At 35.9% G+C, this 10000-nt stretch overlaps 1 protein-coding gene across 1 annotated transcript in view; it reads right to left on the reverse strand.

Annotated features, from left to right (window-relative positions):
• Positions 1 to 10000, reverse strand: part of LOC127446975 (rho GTPase-activating protein 6-like) — a 62169-nt gene that overhangs the window by 6611 nt on the left and 45558 nt on the right. The window contains exons 7-11 of the mRNA XM_051708388.1: positions 8274 to 8424; positions 8005 to 8153; positions 5801 to 5980; positions 798 to 895; positions 64 to 236 (exon numbers count right to left, since the gene is read on the reverse strand). Coding sequence (XP_051564348.1) covers positions 64 to 236; positions 798 to 895; positions 5801 to 5980; positions 8005 to 8153; positions 8274 to 8424 — 751 coding nt within the window. The remainder of the gene's footprint in view (positions 1 to 63; positions 237 to 797; positions 896 to 5800; positions 5981 to 8004; positions 8154 to 8273; positions 8425 to 10000) is intronic.

Raw genomic sequence — 10000 nt, forward strand, 5'->3', positions numbered from 1 at the left:
TCAGATTAATTTATCTTGTTTTAAGGACATTTGCGTATTTTTTAGTTTAGTAAATTAACCAACCAGTGTGTTCCTGTGAGGGTGAGAGGCGCGATTTCACTGCGATGTTGCGTGTGAGAGCGTCTAGATTCATTGTGAGATTTTCATCGGCTTGTCTTGATGGGTGCAGCCACTCCGAGAGGACAGGAGAGTTGTTTTCATAAGGCGAGATCTCTCCACTGGAGGACGTCGAATCACTGGTGGAGAAAAAGTGGAAACGTTTTTGATGACAATTTTAGATCAAACTTAACAGCTGACCCCAAGTGAAAATTCTGTCATTATTTACTCACCCTCATGTCGTAATAAACTCGTTTGCTGTTATTTTGTTTCTGTGAAACACAAAAGAAAGTATTTTTTTGAGAAAGCATTTTTTTTAATTTTTTATTATTCATTCCGTTAAAGGAAATTTCCAAGTTAGCATTTGTCACCTTTATGCATTTTTTAAACTTTAATTGTGTTTTTGCTGCTTTTTAGAGATTGGCAGTAAAACTGTATGGAAGACAGAAGCTTGGACATTCTGACAAATGTCTCATTTTGTGTTCCACAGAAGAAAGAAAGAAAAATATGGTGTTGGAACAACATGAGGGTAAGTAAATGATGACAGAATTTTAATTATAGGGTGAACTACTCTTAAGATATTCTAAGAGACAATGACCACCCATCTTCAACATGAAGACGATTAGCAGTATCTGATATGATAATAGTTGTTTCTATGAGAACATTGTCTTTGGAATCAGATTCAGAACAGATTCACTTACTCACTCTGTGTTGTTTTCCTCCTCAGCAGGTAATTCACCACATCACTGTCTGTGTCCATCAAACTCAATAGAACTTCATTCTGGAGTTCAGCAGAAATCTAGAAGAATGAAATCAACATTTCATTTAACATGTCAATTCTATTCATGTGTTCATCTGTCATCTGTTTCTTTATAAGTTGAAACCTGAAGAAAATATGAGAATGTGACATAAATTGGAGGCAGATTTCTGCCATCTGGTGAACAAAATATAAATAACATGACTTGAAAACCACGTCATGCCAGTAACAGACAATAGATGTCTGTAGTCACCTACTGTGTAGTTTGATGGCTTGTTGTAAACTAATTTTATATTTCATCACAAGATATGCATTTGGATGTTTATTTAGACATTATCAAACTATTATTTGTCAAAGTTTAGCATTTTAAATAGATTTGAAGTGTCAGTTTTTGCAGCTGTCATTATGTTTGCAATCAAACCTGACCATGGTGTTACAAAGAGAAGACACAGAATAAACATTTTTCTACCAATAATTTATTTTAAACATAAAAATGTAATAACTCAAAGTAAATGCATAATAATGTCAAGAAAATGAACATCAAGAATCAGAAATGAACTGCAAAATTCAGAAAATTTAATTAGAGTATAAAACAGAAGAATCTGAGTAAGCGTTTTCCAATTTCAAACTTTCTAGTGTAAAAATGTATTTTGCAAACGCGCGCGCGTGTGTGTGTGTGTGTGTGTGTGTGTCTGATTGCTGTCATCAGCTGGAAAACAACAGATGACTTGTAATGCCAACAATGACCAAAAGATGGCTGTAGAGCTCCACTTATTAATGCTCTTGTTTTGTGTGTGTGTGTGTGTGTGTGTGTGTGTGTTCTGCATTGTGAGTGTGTTATTGTCTCACCCCTTCATTTCTGAGTGTGTATGTTTAGCATTGTGGTTTAGCATTTATTGATTTTATTTGACAAATGTAAAAAAAAGCTCTGTGTTATAGTCTCACCAGTTCATCACTGTGTCTGTGTGTGTGTTGTGTGTGTGAGTGGGTGTTTATGTTTTGCATTGAGGATGTTTTAGAGTCTCACCCTGTAATTTCTGTCTAGTTTTTTTCTGCATTGTAGCTGATTTATTGATTGTATTTGATAGATTAAAAAAAAAAAAAAATGTGCTCGGTTTTTTTTTTTTTTTTGGTCTCTCCCATTTATTTTCATTGGTCAGACAATTTTGACCGCGAATACCAAAGGCCACTTAGACTTACCGAATCAAGCCCAATTATTTTTTTTTTTAGTTCAGATGGCAAATGGAGGAAAAGTCACAAAGTCTTGTACTGCTCAGATAAAGGAAACCATTTTTATTAATTGTTTTACATTTATTTTGGTCAAAAATGACCGAATACCATAGCACAAGAACAGTCATATATACGCTATACAGTAGTAACACTTCAAAGTTTAAAAACGCAACTTAACAGATCTCCAATACTTTTTAATTAATTTTACAAAAAGTGACATGGCTTGATTACCTCTGCCCCTGTCTACCAGAATATGGAAATAACTTTTACCTTCTGATCAGACCCATTGTATCAGCTATATTCCTCTACGACACTGCTGTTTCACTTGAATAGCGTTTAAACAACACCAAAAATATACTTCAAAGCTCTGGAATAAAATATGTTATCTACAAACTATTTTTTTTTTCAGATACATTTAGTCATTACATCTAGAAGCTCAACAAAAAGAGCATTTATTATTGTTTTTTCTTTTGTTATAAGAACCTACCTATGATTCTGCAATCTAAATCCCTTGTCCTGGTTTAGACAATTATATATCAATTTACAGAAATGTACACACTGTGCCACTCAGTTGAAATGATTCACGAACGGCAAAAAGACATGCCAAGGTTGGAGTCAGCAAACAAGTGTGGATTATCTTTTGAACTATAGGTGGCGCTGTCTCCAAACTGCTCAGGTATATTCAGGACATGATGTCAGTGATGCATACCAAATTTCTTATAAATATGACAATGCATTCAAAAGATATTTAACTTTTTGATAAAAATCGATGTGCCAGAGAAGCAGTATGGCTATACTATATATGGCTGATATGGGTATCTTTGAAATCCAAGGAATCCATTGACACCGAACTCATAATTTTAGGACAACTGGTTCAAAAGTTATGGGCCATAGGTGGCGCTGTCACTAAACTTGGCAAGTAGCCTCAGATCATGGTGCTGATGAAGCATACCAAGTTTCGTTTCAAAACTACAAACCATTAGCAAGATATTGCCTCACTTCCTGTTTTATGTCAACCTCGTTAAATATGTGTTAACGTAACTTTTCAATAAAGTCAAAAATCAAAATTTGGTATTACTCATTCTGTGCAGGTCAGTCTGGAGATTATTTTGAGCCATTGTTTAGACGAATTGGGCAAATTTTGAAGGAATAGTATCGAATAAACATCATAATCCAAGAGTTTTAAGTTAAGCGGTCCATTTGTATCATCAGGAGGAGCGTAATTACATGAAAAAAGAATTTCTAGGACAAATGGTTCAAAAGATACGTGCAAAAGAAAAGTGCATTTTTGAACTGGTGATGTTTTGTGCTAGAGACCGCAGATTTGGTTTGGGGCTATTCATGCTCAGAAATTAATCTTCACTTTAAAATGACTTAAACGCAATGAGAAACCAATCCCTCATGCAACATTTAATACCATGATTTTATGCTCTAATTTAAGACCTTTTTAAGGCCTTAATTAGCAAAAGGGCAATTTAAGACTTTTTGAGACTTTTCCAGACCTAAAGAAACCCTGTTTAATGCAAATATTTCACCTGAGAGAAAGACATTTTCTGAACAAATAAAATATTTCTTATGGCATATAAAGAAAAAATGCTCATGCAATTTGTATTGTTTTAGTGATTCATTCATATCCACTGATATAGACTGGATCTGTTAAAAGGAGGAACGGTCAAAATTACATTTTGTGGCAATCAACATTATGCTACAAATGCTGTTGATTGAGCGTAACTTGTACTGAACCCAGAATATTCCATTAAGTCCTGACACATCGTGTTTATCTATTAAGTTGCTTTGAAACAGAATGTATTGTGAAAAGCACTATACCCTCGTGCGACCCCGCGTCCACATGTGTGGATGTTGTATTTTGGCTTTGCTATATGCAACGCATAATTTAAATTAATTTCAACCGACTGAATACTGTTCACAAGACTCTAGACTGTCATTTAAAGGGTCAAACTTCTGCCGCACCGAGTCACGTGACACAACAGCATGCCGTCAATTTCCTTGAAGTGCTCCAAAGGATGCAGCGCCAACAAAAGTGCCTCTGGTAAGAAATCTCTTTAAGTTTTTTCATTGAAATCTGTTTGGATGTAAAGAGTAGAGTCTCTAGTTTCATTTGATATGCTACTTTTAAAAATCAGTTAATTTTTCACACATCAGTGCGCTGATAAACATGATGTCCACATACGTGGACAATGGCACCACATTTCCTCAAAAGTAGGAAAAACGGGGGCCTGGGTAGCTCACTGAGTATTGACGCTGACTACCACACCTGGAGTCGCGAGTTCGAATCCAGGGTGTGCTAAGTGACTCCAGTCAGGTCTCCTAAGCAACCAAATTGGCATGGTTGCTAGGGAGGGTAGAGTCCTCGTGGTCGCTATAATGTGGTTCTCGCTCTCAATGGGGCACGTGGTGAGTTGTGTGTAGATGCTGCGGAGAATAGCGTGAAGCTTCCAAATGCGCTACGTCTCCACGGTAACGCGCTCAACAAGCCACGTGATAAGATGCGCGGATTGACAGTCTCAGACGCGGAGGCAACTGAGATTCGTCCTCCACCACCCGGATTGAGGCGAGTCACTACGCCACCACGAGGACTTAAGAGCGCATTGGGAATTGGGCATTCCAAATTGGGAAGAAAAAAGGGGAGAAAATAATAAATTAAAAAAAGTAGAAAAAACATGTTCGTTATTTTGAATAATTTTCACCTCTAACACATCTGTGGGTCATTTCGCTCCATTTTAATATACATTTTGTTATATTTTATTTTGTTATCACTGTATAATACGGTTCTGTTCATTAACATCAGTAAATGCATTCCTATATTTACTGTGCATTTTCACATTGAGAATAAATGGGTTCATCCAAAAGCTGGAAATGTTGCTTTCAGAGGGTTTATATGGAGTTAGAATGAAAATAAGGTGCATTTCAAACTGTTCTGAGACCAGTGCAGACAGACAGCACACTGGAGGTTAAGTCATTCACTAAATAGGGAGCAAGGGAGCATCCTATAGCTCTCTATGCAGTTAAGTGCATTCACTCCTAACATCTTACCACAAGTTCATTTTCAGGCTGCAGATGATGTTTGGATCACTCAACATGTTTGACAGACACTTGACAATGATAATCAGTACATAGATTCAGAATTTATAATGTATCATTTTATTTTAACATGGTTGGCAGTGATTGGATGATGCTGGACATTACTTTGAATATTTTGAATTTTTTTATGCAAATTTCTATAATGTCTCAAAACATGAATAATCAACACTCCTGGAAACATAATAAACAATTTGATTTAAAAAATCTGACTTTATATATAGCTTGGTGTTATTTAAAATTTCACAACGTAGTCCCGCTGTCCACATATATGGACATACATTTATTTTTATTTTTTTGCTTGTTTATTAGGTGCTACTAGTTACAAATTAAAAAGATAATTGGAAAATACACACAGCAGTCACGCTCGGGTCTCAGGAGGATAATAAAGTTGACTTTAGTGCTCCAAAACATCTCAGCTTCCCCAAATATCTAACATAAACTCTGAACCAGAACTGAAGAAACTCATCAAACTGCCATAACTAATAGATATAAAAAATGTTTTTATTATTATTTATTATTACTGCGTCATTTGCTTTGGCTTCATAACATCAAATCTCAAACCAAAAGCAAATTTTCAATGTATTGCATAATAAAAAAAACAAACATCTGTCATACCATGAACAGTGTTTCATGCGAGTCGATCATGTGCTGGACGACTGTGATTATGGCGGCGCTGTCCTCGACACGAGCTGAACTCTGAACTCTGAACTCTTTCTCTGAACTCTTCTGCTTGTGAAGGAGGTTCGGTCCGAATATGGTGGCCAGATTCAGTGATGTCATCTTGTTGCCAATGACCTAAATTACATAGGGAGGAAATTGACATTAACATTTACACCTTTGGCAAACGCTTTTATCCAAAGTGAGGAGTTAAAAAAAATTGTTCAACCAAAATGTAAATGACAACATGTAAATGGACACTGATCTGTGCTATCACAAATCAATGGGATTAATGCAGTTCATCACAATGGCATGATTGGTAATAGATAAATAATGATCTTAAATTAATCTCATCTTGGTTTTCTTTGCCCCACAAGACAAACAGACAAACAATGCCGATGAAAGTTGTTTTGGAAATTTAGTATTGGAAATTTATATGTAATGCATGAGATCACAGTTTTATGTAATCTGATTTTTGCTGTTTTCTTGTATGTTTGGTCAATCCATCTGTGTGTCATTTAACTTTTCCACTCTGCCTCATGTCTTAAATGGGTGTTTTTTTAGTCAGAGGGATCATCATTTAAACCAAACAGCCACTGTAGTAAAGGAGATTCAAAATGAGCTTAGTTAAAAAATAATCCACGTTTTCCGTTTTTCACTAAATGAACACAAGGAAGAGCGATATGTAATCATATATTATTAATATATGATATTAAATTATATTTATATGCACTAACATAACATCCATAGTAATATACAGCGATATTTATTAACTTATATATTTGTATTAAACATTTTAATGTTTTTTAGGACTGTCAATCAATTAAAATTTTAATCTAATTAATTACATGACGTGCCGATTAATTAATCAAATTAATCACAATTCATTGCATATTTGCTGAGAAAGGCCTCCAAATAAATATAATTCAATGTAAATAATAAAGAATATTCAGATTGAAATGCATTGTTATTATTGTGGCAGACGAGTAAAGCATTTTAAGACAATATGAAACGTGGTTTTACAGTTAACAGCAATTCATTTAGTAATTAAGTTAGTCAATCTGGTGGTGTAGTGACTCGCCTCAATCTGGGTAGCGGAGGACGAATCTCAGTTGCCTCCGCATCTGAGACCGTCAATCCGCGCATCTTATCACGTGGCTTGTTGAGCGCGTTACTGCGGAGACGTAGCACGTGTGGAGGCTTCACGCTATTCTCCGCAGCATCCACGCACAACTCACCACACGCCCCACCAAGAGCGAGAACCACATTATAGCGACCACAATAAGGTTACCCCATGTGACTCAACCCTCCCTAGCAACCGGGCCAACTGGTTGCTTAGGAGACCTGACTGGACTTTTTGAATATCTCAATGGTTTTCAAAGTCATAAACGTCACATTTTTAGAATGATGTGTCAAGTAAAAAGTAGTTGAAACTTTGAAAATCGCGTCTCGAGATCACGGCATTGTGTTGTTCTTCGTCCAGCTGTCAAGAACGCTTCTCATGTGACCGTTCTCATTCTGTGGCCGAGCTGCTTGTGAGGTTTGTTTTGGCGCGCTTACTGCCCCCTGCTGACGTGCTTCGTAAAAACATGTACTTCAAGCTTGAATTGCTCTGATGGAAGGAAAATATCAACTTTTATTACAGAATTGACGTACTGGGGCATCATAAATGTGTATAAATTTTTTTAACAGCCCTAGTTGGTTTGTTTGTTTGTTTTTAATGCTATGCCAGCATCTATAGCTATTTGGATGGCAAAATCAGGTTCAAATATAAAAACAGGTAAAACAACTAAAAACCTACTGAACCTCTTCAACTCTGCAGCACCCGGTATTGGAGCGTGTAATAAGTTTATGATTACAAAATAAAAGTTCAGTTGCAAATAAAACTGACCCTGAAGCAGGGAGAGGTCATTCAGCTGCTCCATCATGACAAGTCTAATTTTTAGAAATACACTTAAAAAATGTGAAACATTTTGGATGAGGGATGATGCAAATAAATCTCTGAATCAGAGTTTTGAATTGATTCACTGCAACGAACAGTTTGGACTTATTCAGTGCAATCCAATCTTCTCGATGTTGCTTAATTTTATATTTCCAGCAAAATCATTGTGGATACATTGTGAAAAGTCTGTGAATATATCACCCAACCACCCAAATATCACCTCCCGTCCGTCAGTGTCCAGCGAGTCCTCTGCGTGACTGGCCACGTTAGACAGGAAGTGAAGTAAGCACTGAAGCGTGTCGCAGTTGCAGGCGGGCAGCAGACAGATGAGCAGCTGCATCACTGTGTGTTGATCTGCGCAGTTTAGAGCTGCACAAACACACAGAGAACAAGAATTAAACGTGCAACATTTAATAAAAATCACACTTTTCTGAACTATACTTATTTGAGGGAAAATAGACATAAAACAGAAAACATTATTTTCCTCACATGCACAGTTGATAAAGGCTGTGTAGAGTTCTCGTGTCAGTAGTGGATCAGGCATGTCTCTGAGGAACTCTTTGAGCAGAGCCGCCACATCATGAACACTGTTCTGATGATCCAGAACAACATCTGAACCCCGATCAAACTCCTTACGCAACTGAACCACACACAACACACAAAACATCAAGACTGTGAGAAAAGAGATGAGATTCTCATTGGTCTTTACAGGGTTCTCACAAGTTTTGACCAGGGTCAGAAATTAAGGGGAACTGGGGTTAAAAATGCCACCAAAAAAAGACACAAATGCCCCAGAAATTAAAAGTGTGTGGACACTATTTCACATCTGATATAGTTCGTAATAACATTACATATTATGGCACACATTTGAGTTGATGTTGTTTCAATTTAATTATTTATTTAATAATAAATTATTAATCTTGAGAATTTGTATTAATGAACTAATTCAATCGAAGTCACAGTTTGTTTCATTTTAAATGGTTAGAAAAAAAGGATGCACTTATAATGGTACCAAAAACGCCCCTGAAAATCAAATCCAATGGCAAATAATGATTGAAAAACGTTAATTTCCAAAAATCATTAATTTTCTTTTTTTTCCATGACCTTTGGAGTCATTGTAGACCTTTGAGGACATATCACTTCACCAAATTATCAATTATATTGACTGAAATTTTTACCACAAAATTATTACATTTTTTAAAATAAATTAATAAATTAATAAATAGATGACAACACCCCCGAAGTATGCATTAATTTAAATTAATTTAATTTAATTTAATTATTCCTCACTTAAAATTCATACCAATTTCCTAGTGAATCATTCAGACCAATCTGTGATAAAGTTCGACAGATTCATTAACCCTCCTATGGTCTTCGGTCATTTTTGACCGGAATACATTTTTAAAATTTAATAAAAATGGCTTCTTTTATCTGAGCAGTACAAGACTTGGTGACTTTTCCTCCATTTGCCATCTGAACATACAAAAATAAATAAATAAATAAATTAGGCTTGATTCGATAAGTCTAAGTTGTCGTAAAAAAAAAAAAAGAAAGGCGACACCTTTGGTATTCACGGTCAAAACTGACCGACACTTGGAAAGAAAAAACAGAGGAATTTTTTTTGGATCTGTCAAATACAATCAATAAATCAGCCACAATGCAGAAAAAAAAAGAAAAATAAAACATACAGAAATTACAGGGTGAGACTCTAAAACATCCTCAGTGCAAAACATACACACACAAAAATGAACTGGTGAGACTATAAAACCTCATTCACACTGAGCTCTGATCCCGGGATATTGGCGAGGTCACATTCTGTGTGAATGCAAGCCAGTGCCGGAATGTCCGAAAATTAGATCCTGGGATCAGACCCTAGTAACATTGCTGGGATCAATCCCGGGACGCATGTGTGAACAAAAGCAGAGCCGATACCGTGAAGGGTGTGTGTCGTAGTTATGACGTATTTATCATGTGAAGGAGAAAGTTTGTGTGCAGAATAGAGATTCAACGGTTTCACTATGTACCGCGGTTTAAAAAAACATACGGCTGTCATAAATCGTTACCATTTTTTTTCTTTCATTCATGGCACTGTGTGAGTTAGGATTTTTTTCTAATTTGTTTAAATATACAAGTAAAGAAATGAACATTTCCATTGTAAATATCAGTTAAATTAAGAAACGATCGGCTACAATTACAGCTTCAACAACCTGACGTGA

This window comes from Myxocyprinus asiaticus, chromosome 10 (assembly GCF_019703515.2).
Source record: "Myxocyprinus asiaticus isolate MX2 ecotype Aquarium Trade chromosome 10, UBuf_Myxa_2, whole genome shotgun sequence".
Taxonomy (NCBI): domain Eukaryota; kingdom Metazoa; phylum Chordata; class Actinopteri; order Cypriniformes; family Catostomidae; genus Myxocyprinus; species Myxocyprinus asiaticus.